The following is a 17796-nucleotide window of genomic DNA, read 5'->3' as shown; positions in this document are numbered from 1 at the left end:
AATGACGGTGCTGTGGATTGAAACCAGGGCCTCACATACTGAGCTACATCCCGAACTCCCTCCCCACCTTCTTTAATTTTATTTTGAAACAAGGTCTAAGTTGCCCAGGTTGGCCTTGAACTTGCAATTCTCCTGCCTCAGCCTCCCAAGTCTCAGGGTTTATGTAATGGACCACGGCACCTGGATAGAAAGGCTATGTTGATGTTTGACTGTTATATTAAGGGAGCCAAATCTGGTATATTTACTTAATATTCTTACCCTAAAATAAGATAATAATTGTTATTTAACTAACATCAGAAATACAATCAGAAACACAGCTTATAAATGTCCTTATTGTTTATTCTTCCAGGAGAAATTTACAAGAGTTTATTCTCTGGAATGCGTTAGTTTTTATTACACATCTGAAGTGTGCATTGTGACTGTTGAGCTCACAGCTCACCCCAACCGCAAGAGGGAGCCCTTTTCAAACCATAACTTCTGCTTGCCTTCCTCTCCCTTTGATGCTACCTTTGTCTGCAGATTAAAATCCACATGCCTGGCATTCAAGGACTTTTGCATCCTACCTCACCTTCCTATTCCCCTGCGCTACCATATGCCATTTTGAATCCTCAGGGAAATCCTATCCAATCTTCCAAGGTTCAACACAAATGAGACCTCCAGGAAACCTTCCAGGATGTCACCAGCCATATTAGTAACACCTACCTCTCTCTTTTTTTCCCCCAGACTTATGTTCAATACATTACTTTTGTCTTTATACTTCTCTGATAGCCCTGTAAAATAGGAAGGTCCAGAATATTTTCATATCATTTCAACCATCAAGTATTTCTGCTGCAGAAATAGTTAGGACCCTTGTTATCCCTGCCCCCAAGTTGCTCGTGGTCTAGGGAGGGGCAGACCTGTAACTGCCTCAAGCAGGGGTGACAGGGATTATGGTGGAGATCTCCATACAGGAGCACAGGGGCAGGGTCCAGTGCGTTCAGGGGATTTGCACAAGGGAATATGCGACCAACACCACTTACTTGCCTGCCTTTCTTGCATTCACATTATCCCCCCTCAGCCTCGTTCCTATACTGACCAGATTGTGTCCCCCTTTGGCTAGTCAGTTGCAGGGCTGGGACATATTATGACGGAGCACAAGAACGCTGCATTCTGTGTCCAAACGGAACCTTCCAAAATGAGGAAGGACAAATCACTTGCAAACCATGCCCAAGACCAGAATATCTTGGGGCCCTGCAGACCCCTGAAGTTTGGAATATGTCTGAATGTGGAGGTAAGGATACCATCTGTCCCTTCTTACCCTCCAGTCTCCCGTGTTGTGTCATTATTTAGACTAAAGCACAGTTGCATCGTAAGGACCCTGCATGGTGCGCACTGGACCTAGGGCTTCCTACGAGTAGAGATCATGTTGAGTCATCTTTGATTCTCTGGGACCTAGGTTAGCACCTTGCATGCCGGGCCAGTGCTCACATGAACAGGTGGATGGAGATAGGGTGCAATACATTGGTGGAAAAGTATAAATGATGCGATCACATGTTTTATTCATTTTCAAAAGTACACCTGTGCCAGGCGTGGTGGCGCACGCTTGTAATCCCCGCGCTTGGGAGGCGGAGACAGGAGGATCGCGCAGGTTTGAAGCCAGCCTCGCTGGTTTAAGAGACCCTGTTTCCAAATAAAAAGTATAAAAATAGGTCTGGGAGTGTAGCCTGGAGGAAGAAGGGTTTCCAGGAACCCCAGTACCACACACAAAAAAAGTATACCTGGCCGGGCGTGGTGGCGCACACTTGTAAAACCCGCGCTTGGGAGGCAGAGACAGGAGGATCGCGCAGGTTCGAAGCCAGCCGCGCGCGCTGGCTTAAGAGACCCTGTTTCCAAATAAAAATGTAAAAATAGGTCTGGGAGTGTAGTCTGGAGGTAGAAGGGCATCCAGGAACCCCAGTACCACCTAAAAAAATAAATTAAAAAAAGTATACCTGTGATCTCCCCAGTCTATGGGGAGAGCAAGCAAGTGTTCAAGTGGAGAAACTAAGTTTGATGTTTTTTCCTCCAACATTGATCTCAAATCCAGAGCTTTTTGATTTAAAATGAATGTATTAGCTGGGCGTGGTGGCACACACTTGTAATCCCTGTGCTTGGAAGGCAGAGACAGGAGGATCATGCAGGTTCCGAAGCCAGCCGCATTGGCTTAAGAGACCCTTTTTCCAAATAAAAATATATAAATAGGTCTGGGAGTGTAGCCCGGAGGTAGAAGGGTTTCCAGGAACCCCAGTACCACCAAAATAAATAAATAAATAAATAAATAAATAAATAAATAAATAAATAAAATGAATGTATTCATTTGGCTATTTTGTTAAAACTGGTTCCTGCTCTGTGAGCAGTTTTTAATTATCTCTTATAAAATGTCCATTTTGAAGCTAGGCTTAGGTTCCTGAGCTGCTTCGTACCTACCCACCTACTTACCTGTCTATCTATCTATCTTTGATGCTGGTGATTGAACCCAAAGGGATTCTACCTCCCTCTGAGATACACACCAACCCAATCCTACTTTATTTTTTTTATTTGAAATCGATGCTGAAGTTCTTGCTAAATTGCTGAGGCTAGATTCAAATCTGCAATCCTCCTGCCTCAGCCTCCCAGGTACTGGGATTATAGGTGTACACCACCATGCCCAGCTTTTACTATTTACTTCATTATTAAGTATCTTCCTTTTATTAACTTGGGGAAGGGCTTCTGTATGAACAGTCTGGGTTGAATGGCACTTTCTGACTGGTGGGCAGGGCAGAGTGCATGGCCCCTGTGCTGCCCCATGGCTCTCTTTCCGATGGCTCCAAGCCCGGTTCCCACTTAAGTGACTCCAAACTCAAGGGCAGGGAAAATTCTGCCTTAAAAATCAGATACTCCAGGTGAGTGTGTGACTCCTTTCATATCTTTGACTTGTTATGAAACTCCAGATCTAACTGCAAGGTTGATGGAGGCGGGGGGCAGACTTCTGAACATCAGTTCATCCTGTATGTGACCTTATTAAGATATATTTATAGCAATAAGAAAATTAGTTATAATAGCTAACATTTATTGAATACCTGCCTTTGCCAAATATCACATAAGTATATGGCATGAATGATCTATATTATTATATCACTACAACAGCTTTTTGAGGCTAAGGTGATTCATTCAAGGTCACCAAGCCAAGAAGTGGAGGGAGGATTTGGAATCAGAGCCCAGGCCTGGCAAGCTCCAGACTCTTCCCTTGGGTGTGTTCTTTAAACTCCACAATTAATGGGTAAAAGACCATTAAAATTAATAGAGGAGAGATGATAAGAGACAACAGATTTTTATAGCTTCTTGCCAATAATAAGCTAATTCTTTTTTTTTTTTTTTTTGGTGATACTGGGGGTGGAACCCAGGGATTTTTCTACCCTGGGCTATACTCCTAGACCTATTTTATACTTTATTTGGAAACAGGGTCTCACTAAGTTGCCGAGAGCCTCACTCAGTAGCTGAGGCTGGCTTCGAACCTGTGCGATCCTCCTGTCTCAGCCTCCCAAGCGCTGGATTACAAGTGTATGCCACCACGCCGGCTTTAAGCTAATTCTTAAGGAACATATTCTTTTAGGAAGCTTTTTGTCAATGACTATGCTTCTTGTCCTAACCTTGAAACAAATAAATATTGCTCAAAATAAATGCCACCAGGTCCTTCTGTCAATGTGGATTGGATTGGTTGGTTTAATGGATTAATCACGGTAGACCAAGACACACCTTAGTACTAGGAGATATAATTTAGCAAATACATTGTTAAACCGGGGGAGATTATTCAGGTGACTCTTTATGTCACTAGGATGTAATCTGCTGGGTGAGGGTATACTCCTGGATCTAACTACCAAATTGATTCCAGAACAAATGTTGACACACTCTCTCTCTCTCTCTCTCTCTCTCTCTCTCTCTCTCTCTCTCTCTCTCACACACACACACACACACACACACACACACACACACACACACACACTTTCCTTTGGCCTCCACCTTACAGGGGATCCCCAGGCAGTGTGTGAGCCTAAGCCTGAAACATACCCAGGCCTTCCCCCCATTAGGGTTCGCTGACAGATGACTCCTTGCTTACTGGGCTGTGCAGCCCTGTGTGTGAATGTCAGTGGGGTCGGCGACAGAGTGAGGTTGACTGTGTGCTCTCTCTGAGATGGTAGCTGAGGTCAGCACAGGGTAACAAGCCCCACCAAAGTCTGATCTCACAGGCAGAGAGGTGGGGCAGGGTCTGCGGGGCGGGGGGGGGACTTACTCACCTAGGGCTATTGTCCCCCCAGGTCTGTGCCAACCTGGCGAATATTCTGCAGATGGCTTTGCACCTTGCCAGCTCTGTGCCCTGGGCACTTTTCAGCCTGAAGCCGGCAGAACTTCCTGCTTCCCCTGCGGAGGTGGCCTCCCCACTAAACATCCAGGAGCCACTTCCTTCCAGGACTGTGAAACCAGAGGTGAGTGCTTGGCACCTTGCCTTCGTCTAGAACTGAATTTCCCTTCTGAGAACCATGGGAGTCTGGCGAAAGTCCTGTTGAACCTAGCCCCAAGGTGCCCTGCACTGTACTCCAGTAGCTAGGGCCTCAGTCCCTGTGCAGGAAGATCTAGAACTCCCCAGGCAAGGTATCCCCAGCCATCTTGGCCCCTTCAGACAGGGTCGCCCCAGGACAGACCAGGAGAGATGAGCAGACTTTGCAAACAGGCTCCCTGGGCTCCTTCCTTCCCATCCTCCTTCATCTCAGTGCCCTGGCCAGGAATTCCTCAAATATAAGTCCTACCCCTGCTCCAGAACCCCTCTTCCCAGGGAGCCCAGGTCTAAGCCCAGCCTCGGTTCACACCCTCAATACTCATGACTATGCTCTACCTGAGACGTCACTGGTGCCTGACTCTCGAAGAGCCATCAGCTGCCTAGACAGCTTGGACCTTTGTGTTCTCTCAGTGCCAGGAGTCCTGCCCATCCTGGCTATTTAGGGAATGAAGCATTGATGAGCCCCCCGATTTGTAGTAAAGCACTGCTCCATTTGGGCTATTTCACAAACTCTGAATGAAGCCTTTTGTGTTGCATTTAATAAAAACACAGTCTTCCTTTTTTCATTCTCTCCACCTGCCCTATCCCCATAGTTCAGTGTTCACCTGGACATTTCTACAACACCACTACTCACCGATGTATTCGTTGCCCAGCAGGGACGTACCAGCCTGAATTTGGAAAAAATAATTGTGTTTCCTGCCCAGGAAATACTATGACTGACTTTGATGGCTCCACAAATATAACTCAGTGCAAAAGTAGGTCTCTCTCTAAGGCTTTTGCATAGTCCTGATTAAGAGGGCAAGTGTCTGGGTCCAGTGAGGGACAGGGTCAGGGTATGGGGACAGATGGCCAGCCTATTCAGAACCACAACCACATGGGAGAGTGTAAGCACAGCTTACAGATGTGCTGATCCGTGTGGAGGGACAGCAGAGCCACCGTCTCCTTAGCTGTTAAAATGGGAATAGGAGCCGGGTGTGGTGGCGCACCCTTGTAATCCTAATTCTTGGGAGGCTGAGACAAGAGGATCGAAGGTTCGTGACCAACCTCGGCTACTTAGTGAGACCCTCTGCAACTCAGTGAGACCCTGTTTCAAAATAAAGAATAAAAAATAGGGCTGGGGTTGTAGCTCGAAGGTATAATGCCCCTGAGTTCAACTCCCAATACTGCAAGTGGGGGGGGGTAGTAAGCTAGGTGTGGTGGCACGTGCCTGTTATCCTACTACTTGGGAGCAGAGATGGAAAGATTGCAGGTTCAAGGCTAATCTCACAATTTAGTGAGACCCTGTTCCAAAAACAAATAAAAAAGATAAAAAGGGCTGGGGTGTACCTCAGAGGTCGAATACCCCTGGGCTCAATCCCCAGTACTGAAAAATAAAAGAGGGAAGGATAGTAACTTTGGCCTTGAGGTTCTGACTTTCATTTAAGTGTGGTGCTAGGGATCGAACCTAGAGCCTTACATATACAGAGCACACACTCTGCCACCAAATCCACCCCAGCTGCCACTGGCCTTCTCTGCCCCTGGATACTTCCCCTGGTGCGCTCAGAGGGACCTGCCTTAATGGCGCCCGGGGTCATAGTCTCAGTCAGGCCCCACTCAGCACACAGAGTTTGAGGACCTGTCCTGTGCCAGGCGCCCTGCCAAGTGAGTGGAGCCGGCTGATCCCCCAGGGAGCCAGGCTATGGGCCACAGAGGAAGGGCGATTCGCTTGTGTGGAGCGATGAGGGAAGGTCTCTGGAGGGTCTGAAAGGTTTTGATGGAGAGGGCGGGCAGAGCACCTATGGGAAGTGCAGACCAAGGGCAGAGAACGGCTTCTGGGAAGAGCCCCCCACCCCTGCACACTAGAGCTGCAGGACTCAGAGGGCCAACTCCCTGGGGGGTGGGGTTCACGCTCTTTGGCTTCCAAGAGGCTCCTGCGTATTATAGGACCGAGTCACCCCCAAGATGGTGTCACCTCCACAGGCCACTTCTCTTTGGTGATGGGGATGCTGCAGCATTCAGGGAACGGTGGCCATGACAGAAACAACAGCGTTGTGCCCCCATAACTCACGGCCTTTCTCGTTCCAGACAGAAGATGTGGAGGGGAGCTGGGAGACTTCACCGGATACATTGAATCCCCAAACTACCCAGGCAATTACCCAGCCAACACCGAGTGTACCTGGACCATCAACCCGCCCCCCAAGCGCCGCATTCTGATCGTGGTCCCTGAGATCTTCCTGCCTATAGAGGACGACTGCGGAGACTACCTGGTGATGCGGAAAACCTGTGCGTCTCACCCTCTGCCTCCCTCCCCTTCTAAGGCCACCCGGGGAGCCTGATGGCCTGCCCGCAGGCTTTAAATGTGAGGAGCAGGCCGCGACTGTCGCCTCTGTATTAGAACAAAGATGGGATACCAGTTTATGGAGTTGCCAAGCAGCAACACTTAGACTAAGGGCTGGAGCTATTGCTCAGTGGCAGGGCACTTGTCTAGCATTCAGGGAGCCATAGGTTCAATTCCCAGCACTGCAAATAATAATAACAGTAATAATAATAATAACAATAACAACAATAATACAGACTAAAATATCGAGGCCTCTTGCTGAACCCCAGAGGTAGGGACCCTACAGCTCAGCCTTCCCCTCTGAGCTCACTGAGGTGTGTTGGACCCTCTTCACCAAGGCTCTTGGCTCATGCAGCTGGTTCCAGATGCTGCCACACCCTGAGTAGCAACTCATGCTTCAGGGACTGACCAAGGCCAAGAGAATGGCCCAGCCAGGAGTGGCCCCTCCTCCTATCCTGACTCATGGCCCAGAGTCCACAGGAGGTGCTGCCATCAACACGCTTAGCGGCCCTGCTGGGAGCAGACTCAGCCCCAGCTCCCGCCTCTTGTTAAGTCTTTGATCTTGGGCATGCAGTCTGGACCTTCGGTACCGCTGTCTCCACCACAGTTAAAGTGGATAAGTAACAATTGCTATCTCCTGGATTATCAGGTGAAATGACTAGGTCCAGATATGTAAAGTGCCTAGAAAAATAATGGCAAGCCAGGTGCAATAGCACGTGGCGTTAGTCCTAGTTGTTTGAGGGTACCGAGGCAAGAGATCACTTGAGCCCAGGAGTACAAGGTCAGCCTGGAACACAGTGAGATGCCATTTCAAAAACAAAATAAAATAATAATAGCATATGGAGCACTATATCAACATTTGCTATTTTTATTAGTGGTTAAGTGTCTGAAGTCAGGGAAAGGTTTGAACCCAACCTTAGTGGCTGTGGGCAAGTATTAGTCTCTTTGTGAAAGAGGTAACAGTCGCATCAACTTCCTGTGGTCTCCAGGATTAAATGAGAAAGAGCCAATAAAATGCTTTGCACACTGCTAGGTCTTGGAGAGTTCAGGGCACAAGGGTGGTCATCACTGGTTAATAGTCGCTCAGCTCGGGAATTGTGGCCCTCTCCCTAGCCCCTACAGTGGAAGCCACAGCTGGGCTCCTGCTGTTTTCTTGGTCCTGCACAACTCAGACTTAGCCTTAGCTAGAGGCCCCTAATCACTACCCACATCGACTGCATTCCCAGGACTTTGCACTGTTAGGAGAGCTAGGCTGGTCCTGAAGAGCGCTCACGCATAACTTGCTTTCTGGCTTGAGTGTTTGAAAACAGCAGCGGTCCTCGCCTGCTCAGTAACGAGTCTTGGATTCCACCTCCTCTGACTTCCCTTGGCAGCTTCATCCAATTCGGTGACAACCTATGAAACCTGCCAGACCTATGAACGCCCCATCGCCTTCACCTCCAGGTCAAAGAAGCTGTGGATTCAGTTCAAGTCCAATGAGGGAAACAGCGCCAGGGGGTTCCAGGTCCCATACGTGACATACGATGGTAAGAGCTGGGAAGGTCTGGCCACAGCACGCGCCAGGGGCGTCTCTGCTTTGAGCAGAAGCGGGTTCTGAGCCAGCTGGCAGAGTGCCGACAAGCACACACCCTCAGAAAGGCAGACAGGGCGAGGGAAAGGGACAGCGCTGACTCATGAGTGCCACATTTTAAACAGGCATTCGGGGACACTGACTACAGGGATGAAAGAATGGTCCAGAAAACGCATTACAAGTGAGTGTAGCCTGGAGGAAAAGAAGGTGCCCAGCAGAGTCAGACGGTCCACTAGCATCGCATCTGTGACTGTGTGTGATACGTAGCATCTCCATGCTTCATTTTTTTTCTTACTTTTTTCTTCCTCCTTCTTTTCTTTTTGTGCTTTTCTTTTTGAATCAAGGTCCATAAGCATGCTAGCACATACTTTACCACTGAGTTATAACCCTAGCTGAGTCTCATTTTCTTTCTTTCTTTCTTTCTTTCTTTCTTTCTTTCTCTCTTTCTTTCTCTTTCTCTCTTTCTCTCTTTCCTTCTTTCTCTTTCTCTCTTTCTTTCTTTCTCTCTTTCTTTCTCTCTCTCTCTCTCTCTCTCTCTCTCTCTCTCTCTTTCTTTCTTTCTTTCTTTCTGTGGTACTGGGTGTGGAACCCATGGGCTTTCTACCTCTGGGCTACACTCCCAGACCCATTTTATATTTTATTTGGAAACAGGGTCTCACTAAGTTGCTGAGAGCCTCACTCAGTAGCTGAGGCTGGCTTCGAACCTGCGTGATCCTCCTGTCTCAGCCTCCCAAGCGCGGGGATTACTAGCTGTGCCACCACGCCCGGCTGAGTCTCATTTTCTTAATGTGTGATCAGAATAATCACTAGACTTAATGCGAGCATTTTGAAATGTTCCTCTCCTCAGTGAGAGGAGATGAGAGGGGTGGATTGAGACTGCAGAGGGTCTTGAGGCCAAGCTCAGGAAGGCAGACTTAATCTTATAGGAAGCCATTGGAAGTTTTTAGGCAAAATGCCCAAGTTAGTTGCTTAGAAATACAGTCTTCAGTAGGGCACAGTTGCACAGGCCTGTAATTCCAGTACTTGGGAGGCTGAGACTGGAGGATTACAAGTTTGAGGCCAAGCCTTAGAAACTTAGTGAGACCCTGTTTCAAGATGCCCTTGGGTTCATTCCCCAATTAAAAAAAGAAGGAGGAGGAGGAGCTTCTAAAACTTTCCTAATAAGACTTCACCATGTTATTTCTAACATATGACAAAAGCTAGGATCATCACCCCGTCCTATAGTTGTCTAATATAATGTCAAACACCCAAGACAAGGGCTCTTCACAGTTGCCTTCTGGGGTAGTCACAAATGCCTCCCATGTCCTCCACTGAAGGAGACAAAGAGCTCAGAGTCAGTCATCCATCTGGAAGCAGCTAACCAGCCGCCCCGCCTACCCAGTGTCAGGAAGGAGGCCAAACAGACATGAGGCTGCAGAATAAATATCACCCAAATTCCCACATTTTAGGAGAGCTGTTTTCTTTGTCTTTAGGACACACGAAAATGTCTTTATTATTTCTTTTTTTATTCGGAAAAGGAGTTGTAGCTTGAACCAGAGGAAATTATACACAACCCTGGCTAGGCCCACGAGAATGTGTCCTGCATGTTTCACAGCAGAAATAGTTAAAAACTGCCACTTTGACCATAAAGATGTCCTTCAAGTCTTCACTCAGAGTCTTAAAAATAAAACATATTTTAAGCAAGTTCAATATCTGTTTTCTGAGCCTAGATGATTAGAAATCACATTTAGAAGCCTCGGGCGGGGCTGCTGCGGGTGAGCCTCCTGACCCCTGGAGGAGGCAGAATGGCGGCCGTGGTGACAGTACTGAGCACTCCTCAGGACCTGCTATGTGCTAGCGCACCTCTTCTGGTACACTCCTCACAATCACCCTGTGATCTGGACATAACTTATCCCGATTTTACAGATGAGGACGTTCAGGCTTAGAGATTTAAGTAACTGGCCCAAGGTCACAGCACCAAAGCTGCAGATCTAGGATTGCCCGAGGTCTTGGGAACCCAGCACCTGGGTTCCTACCTACAATCCTCACTGCTTGTCTAAGGACTGGAGCAAGGAAGGAGACATAGTAGCTTGCAGAAATAGAGGAAAACTTTTTTGAAGAAACAGAGGTCTGGACCAGGCTTAGTGGTGCTTGCCTGTAATCCCAGTATTTGGGAGACTGAGACAAAGGGTCACAGGTTGAAGGGTCACTGGTTGAAGGCCAGCCTGGCTAACTTAATAAGGACCTCAGCAAAACCCTGTTTCAAAATTTAAAAAGTAATGCTGGGCGTGGCGGCGCACGCCTGTAAATCCCCGCATTTGGGAGGCAGAGACAGGAAGATCGCGCAGGTTTGAAGCCAGCCTCGCTGGCTTAAGAGACCCTGTTTACAAATAAAATATAAAATAGGTCTGGGAGTGTAGCCCGGAGATAGAAGGGTTCCATCCCCAGTAACACCAAAAAAAAAAAAAAAAAAAATTTAAGAAGTAAAAAATAGGGGTGGGGGGTAGCTCAGAGGTAGAATGCCTCTGTGTTCAATCCCCAGAACCACCCTCCCCTCCCCCCCCAAAAAAAAACATTAAAAAGGCAGTCTGGAAGCAGTTGGTGCAGTACCAGGCTGCTGTCTAGAACACAACACAGCAACCTACAATCCCAGTGGTAAACTTCCACCATGAAAGGAAGGTAGAGATTCTGTAGCAGGGCCATTCAAGACTTAAAGTAAAAAAATAAAATAGACACTTGTACTCTTTCTCATTCTTAATATTCACTAAAGTAAAAGAACAAGGAGAAAGATTCATGAATACAGTAGCAATGGTATTGTATCAAAGTAATTATTATGAATAGCGTAGTATTCATTTCCATTCGCCATCTCTTGACCGAAAGATACTTTTCAAGCATTCCTCCCACACGATTCCAATGATGTTCTCATCATTTGTGCAGCTTCGCAGCACATGATATGCATACAAAGAGGCATTTTTAATTCATGTGTCTGGGATTTGGAAAAGATTTGCTTCGTATATGCTTGATTTGAATTATGACTGTGAGAAATAGGCTAGACTTCAAAGTGGGAGGGCTCACTTTTGGAGAAGGGTTCCTGTGTGCACTGTACTTAATGTACATGTCAGGGCAAAAGAAAAAATATTAATAAGAAAGAGAAAAGAACTTTGTACTTCCCCAGCCAGGCAAATTCTCCACCCCAACCCCATTCAAATGAAGGAGAGGTGAGTCTTGCTTGTGGTTGTTTCATGTTATATAAGGACAGAGAGATGGGGAGGTAGAGAGGGAAAGGTCAGCTTGGGTGAGCTCACCGGACAGAGCAGAGCACCGAGGACTGAGTCCTGGGACCCTCCTGCAGTCAGAGCCAGGGAGAGGAGAAGGCAATGACTCCTGAGAGGGGTCAGCCAGCAAGGTAGGAGGGAAAACAAAGGGCCCGTGCGCTGGAAGCCCAGCAGAACCAGATGGAGGAGGAAGGTGAGCAGCCAGTCAGGCCTGACCACTGGAACAGCGCGGCCTGAAGGGCTCGACTGACCTCAGCAAGCAGTCCTGGAGGAGCGGGGCAGCCAGAACTGTGGGGACTGGTTTTAGGAAAGAAAGAAAAGAATTGGGGACAGTGAATATTCACCGTTCTTTTGAGGAGTTGTGCTACAAAAGGAAGCAAAAAATGGATGGAGGTTGGTGAAGAAATGAAATCGAAAAGGATTTTAAGATCAGAGCTATAGCTGCATGTGTGTAGGCTGATGAGAAAGATCAGTAGAGGGAGAAAATATTATTATGTAGGGGAAAAGCTCAGAATTTCTGACACAAACGCCCTTGATCTGATGAGAGAAGATGGATCCGGATGGATTCGTGTGGAGGCCGGTGGTGCCCGAGGTGGTGGAGTTTGTGGGCCTCCTCTGCTGACTGCCTTCTCAGCATCAGAGCGGGAAGGGTTCTGAAAACAGCCACAGAGGGGGCACTTCTTGGAACCGTATCAAAAATGAAAAATAAAGCTGGGCGTGGTGGCACATGCTTATAATCTCAGTACTTGGGAGGCGGAGACAGGATGATCATAGGTTCATGGCCAGCCTTAGCTACTTAGTAAAACCCTGTTTCAAAATAAAGAATCAAAAGGGGTGTAGCTCAGAGGTAGAATGCCCCTGGGTTCAGTCCCCAGTTCAAGGAGGGGTGGGGAAGAGGGAGAGGGAGAGAGAGAGAAAGAAAGCGCAAGCTTGGAACTAACTACTAAACCATAAGAATGTAAGATAATGTCCCTTATTACAACAGAAGACTACCAGGAACTCATTGAAGACATCGTTCGAGATGGCAGGCTCTATGCCTCGGAGAACCACCAGGAGATACTTAAGGTGAGTGTGTGCCTCCAGTGGACAGCTTACCCTCGGGGCTCTCGCAGTGCCATTGAGAAGGCGCTCCTCCTGCCCCATTCTGCCACCATTCAGACACGGAGGCGGCCCTGGACCAACCTCAGGTTCATACCATCTCCAGACTCAATTTATTTTTTAGAGTAACAGATTTTATTTAATTAAAAGAGATTAAAAACAGAATTCTGTGTAAAAGAACTAGAATTCTCAATAATTTACTATTACATTTAGCAAATGTTGGTCATTAGTAGACACTGTGAAGAGAACGGCTCACAGAAACCAGACCCTCCCTTGTGGGAATGGACCTCGAGCTGTCCTCCCAATCTGTCCCTCTGGGTTCATTGTGAACAGAATGTCATTTTGTGTAGGAGAGGGGACCTTCAGGCACCCTGGGGCAGTGGCGACAGCATCGTATCCTGAGCTGAAGGGCTGAGAGGCGCCGGACGGCTTGGAAAGAGATCCCCTTTCCTCTTGAGGAGCATCATTTGCTCTTATGCCAAGTCCATTCACACACCTGGTCGTCAAAGTCTCTGTAGCCGATGTTCCTCGTTTGTGCGTGAATTTGTGTACACACTCCTTTGGGCTGACCCCAGACCTAGTTTCCAGGAAGAAGATGAAAAGCAAAGACAAAAGCCACACAACCTGGTTCCCTGGGAGATCCTAGATTACATAACATCTCCTGCTCAGGCTGTCTAGAACTTGGCCACGGCTTGAAATGCCTTTGTGCCTTTGTCATGTGAAGGGACAGTGGGGAACCAGGGTAGCCAGGCAGCCTGAGGCCACTTGAATAAGAGAAACGCCCCTCTTAGAGAAGCAGTGACAGGGAGAGGGAGGCCCAGCAGAGCTTGGCACCCCTGGCCTTGCAGAGCACAAAGCATGGGCAGCAAGTCCCCGGGGGAAAGAGGCAGGCTGTGTGTCGAGTGGAGCTAGAAGAGTCCTCAGGACTGCAGGCCGCGTGGCCCCCAGGAAACCATTAATCCCTGGTCGCTGGAGACCTGCAAACAGCCTGCAGCCAGCAGGAGCCCCTGCGGCTCCACCTATGGGACACCTGGGCCTCACAAGGATGTGGTCCAGCGCCCCTGGGAATCCTGGGCTGAGCAGCAGCCTTGGCCATCAATGTGAAGTCAAGGGCTGAGGCCGGGGAGGCTTGGTGGAGAGGCTTAGCCCAGTCTTGAAGGGGACCAGGCAATACTAGGAGAGGCTGGTGACATAAGCCGCAGAGTCATCGCCACCCTCCAGCTCTAAAGGTGACCTCTCTGCCATTCTCACACACACGCTCTGCTGGGTCCTCTCCCAGGTGCCAGTCTTTTCCATTTGGCACACTGTGGTCAATAACTACCATTTCTGTGTTTGCCAAACAAAACCCATTGGACCTCGTGATTTCTTGGCTGGTCTTTGATAGAGGGTTTGAATTTTGACCATACATGGTCATTTTTTAAAAATACCCGATCCAAAGGAGATCTTTCAAAGAAGGTGAGCACAGCTTCTGACCTAGAATATTTTCACGGCATGCTGATGATTGTCTTGAGCAGCTCTCCACCTCGCCCAGCCTGGTTTCTGTGTTGTGTGGATCCGTTATGGCAACTAGCCCTTGCTGTAGTGGCCCACGCGCCAGCTAGGGCTGGTTCTCAGGAAAGACGTCCAGACCTAATTAAAAAGGAAAAAAGAAAAAAGAAAGAAAGGGCCAGGCATGGTGGTGCACACTTGTAATCCCCGTGCTTGGGAGGCTGAGACAGGAGGATTGCACAGGTTCGAAGCCAGCCACAGCTACTTAGTGAGGCTCTCAGCAACTTAGTGAGACCCTGTTTCCAAATAAAATATAAAAATAGGTCTGGGAGGATAGCCAGGAGGTAGAAAGCCTCTGGGTTCCACCCCCAGTACCACCAAAACAAACAAACAAACAAACAAACAAACAAACAAACAAACAGGTTTTTGTCTTTAGTGTTGTCATTCTACCAGGGACATTCTACCTTTGAGCTACATCCCCAGCCCTATTTTTTTTTTTAATTCTTTATTTTGAAACAGGATCTCACTGAGTTGTAAAGGGCCTCAGTAGCTGAGGCTCTCTGCAAACCTCAGTCCTCCTGTCTCAGCCTCCCAAATGCTGAGATTACAAACGTGCATCACCACACCTGGCTAAAATCATATTTTTATATTTTTTTAAATTTTATTGGTGATTGTGTTTATACATCATGATAAAGCAAAAAAAAATTGTATAGACTTAAATGCACACGTCACCCACCCAGTCACCACCCCACTCCCTCCCCATCCCTCCCTCCATCTCATGCTTGGCTTAGTGATTGAAATAATATTTTTTTATTTTTTTTTTGGTGGTACTGGGGGTGGAACCCAGACGCTTTCTACCTCCGGTCTATACTCCCAGACCTATTTTATATTTTTTATTTGGAAACAGGGTCTCACTAAGTTGCCGAGAGCCTCACTAAGTAGCTGAGGCTGGCTTTGAATCTGTGTGATCCTCCTGTCTCAGCCTCCCAAGCGCGGGGATTATAAGCGTGCGCCACCACGCCCGGCTTGAAATCATATAGTTTTTTTTTTCAAACTAGTTTTATTTTATTTTATTTTTTTGGTGGTATTGGGGTTCCTGGAAGCCTTCTACCTCTGGGCTACACTCCCAGACCTATTTTTACATTTTTATTTGGAAACAGGGTCTCCTAAGCCAGCACGTACGGCTGGCTTCAAACCTGCGCGATCCTCCTGTCTCTGCCTCCCAAGCGCAGGGATTACAAGTGTGCGCCACCACGCCCGGCTCTTGAAATCATATTTTTTAACTTGTAAATTTGTTGGGGGGCAGAGTTGGGGAGGGAAATTCACTTTTAAATCCAAGCCAGTACTACATGTTTTTTTTTATATTTATTCAAATAGTAGAAGACCTTAAAGTCCAATAAACTGTAGATACTTACAAGTAATTAGAAACAAACATTTGCCATACTGCTAGCCCTATACATATTTCCGAGGTCCCCATGTTGCATCTCATCTAGTTGAAAAAAGTTTTGTTTTGTTTTTTTTTTGTTTTTTTGTTTTTTTTGCAGGTCTGGGGATGGAACCCAGAGGCATTTGACCTCTGAGCTACACCCCCTGCTCTATTTTTTATTCTCTTTTTTTTTTTTTTTTTTTTTTTGGTGGTACTGGGGGTGGAACCCAGAGGCTTTCTACCTCTGGGCTATACTCCCAGACCTTTTTTATATTTTATTTGGAAACAGGGTCTCACTAAGTTGCTGACAGCCTCACTAAGTAGCTGAGGCTGGCTTCGAACCTGTGCGATCCTCCTGTCTCAGCCTCCCAAGCGCGGGGATTACAAGCGTGAGCCACCACGCCCGGCTTTTATTATTCTCTATTTTGAAACAGGGTCTCACTAAGTTGCGGAGGGCCTCGCTAACTAGCTGAGGCTATCCATGAACCATGATCCTCCGGTCTCAGCCTCCCATGTGCTGGGATTACAAGTGTGCGCCACCACGCCTGGCTGCAAAAAGTTTTTAATATATAAATTTTTCTTTTATAAAGGTAATGCACACTCCTTATAGATAATTAGGATAAATGAAACTAGAAAGATTAAAAAAATCAGAGGAAGCTGGGTGTGGTGGTGCATGCTTGTAATCCCAGCATTTGGGAGGCTGAAACAGGAGGATCCAGGTTTGTGGACAGCCTCGGCTACTTAGTAAGGTCCTCTGCAACTTAGTGAGACCCTGCTTCAAAAATAAAGAATTAAAAATAGGGCTTGGAGATAGAATGCCCCTAGATTCAATCCTCAGTACCAAAGGTGGGGGGGGGATCAGAGGAAACAATTTTCACAAAGTGTTTTTCAATTAACCCACTTACTACCTAACACTGGGTCATTATAGTACCATTGGCAAAAAGTCAAAATGTTTAAATATTTTGGCCCACTAACAAGAATTCTGTTCTCTAGGATAAGAAGCTGATCAAGGCTCTGTTTGATGTCCTGGCCCACCCCCAGAACTATTTCAAGTACACAGCACAGGAGTCCCGCGAGATGTTCCCAAGGTCTTTCATTCGATTGCTACGTTCCAAAGTGTCCAGGTTTCTGAGGCCTTACAAATGACTGTGCCCACGTGCCCCTCGGTGCCAACATGCTGCGGCTCGCTGGGACGGAGCCGTGCGCCTTCTGCGAGCTGGCGCAGAGTCGGACATGGCTGCCTCCAGTATCGCACTGGTGACTCGTTAGAGTTCAATTTTTATAGATAATACAGATATTTTGGTAAACTGAACTTGGTTTTTCTTTCCCAGCATCGTGGAATGGCTTTGAGTGGCCCGGGCTTCTTGTTGCTGTGGGCAGATGCCTCGGCCACAGACAAGCAAGGACAGAGCCTCACCTGTCCCTGGGCCTCACTTGTCCTCCAGGGCTCTGTAGGAAGCTTCCCTGTCTAAAACTTCAGCTGCCTCCATCCTGGGCCTCCATAAGGGGCTCTCTGAGCCCTTGCGCAGGCGCTGGCCAGGCAGAACAGACAAGAAGGGAGGGAGGACCACTTCCCCACCGCCTGCTCCCCTCCTGGGTAATACAAGTTTGATCCTATGAACTTGAGTTCTAAGCAGTCATCATTTAAAATGATACCAAAGCCAGACATGGTAGCACACTCCTGTAATCTCAGTACTTGGGAGTCTGAGATAGAAGGATTGCAGGTTGGAGGCCAGCCTCAGCAACTTAGTGAGACTCTCAGCTACTTAGCAAGACCTCATTTCAAAATAAAAAATAAATAGGGTGGAGTAATAGATCAAAGGTAAAATACATCTGGGTTCAATCTCCAGTACCAAAAGAAAAAAAAAATACTGAAAATAGAAAGGTTTAGAGATAAAAACCTAAGCCCCCATGGAGATATAACAGGACTACCAGCCTTGCTAGCTGCCAGCTCCCACCCTGCAGCACATGTGCAGAGGTGGTTTTAGTACCTCCCGTGTCCTCAGACATGGCTGAGCAGGGTGGGAGGGCTTGCAGTAGCGTTCTGGCTGGGTGTGATTAAAGGCAGATCTTGCTGCCCTGTGCCCTCCC

At 47.6% G+C, this 17796-nt stretch overlaps 1 protein-coding gene across 4 annotated transcripts in view; it reads left to right on the top strand.

Moving 5' to 3' along the window:
* Window positions 1-16851, top strand: part of SCUBE2 (signal peptide, CUB domain and EGF like domain containing 2) — a gene marked incomplete at both ends in the record, with an annotated part of 76953 nt that extends 60102 nt beyond the window's left edge. For 2 of the 4 annotated variants that reach the window (XM_080692178.1, XM_080692176.1), the window contains 7 exons: window positions 1100-1270; window positions 4314-4481; window positions 5146-5307; window positions 6617-6814; window positions 8243-8395; window positions 12679-12758; window positions 16699-16851. In XM_080692178.1, the coding sequence (XP_080548304.1) occupies window positions 1100-1270; window positions 4314-4481; window positions 5146-5307; window positions 6617-6814; window positions 8243-8395; window positions 12679-12758; window positions 16699-16851 (1085 nt within the window). The remainder of the gene's footprint in view (window positions 1-1099; window positions 1271-4313; window positions 4482-5145; window positions 5308-6616; window positions 6815-8242; window positions 8396-12678; window positions 12759-16698) is intronic. The other 2 variants (XM_080692179.1, XM_080692177.1) reach the window with 2 other exon arrangements.
* Window positions 16852-17796: the final 945 nt, after the last annotated feature.

This window comes from Muscardinus avellanarius (genome assembly GCF_963383645.1).
Source record: "Muscardinus avellanarius genome assembly, chromosome: 1".
In the NCBI taxonomy this organism is placed as follows: Eukaryota; Metazoa; Chordata; class Mammalia; order Rodentia; family Gliridae; genus Muscardinus; species Muscardinus avellanarius.
Note: the sequence above shows the minus strand (reverse complement) of the source record. Positions and strands in the feature narration are given on the sequence as shown.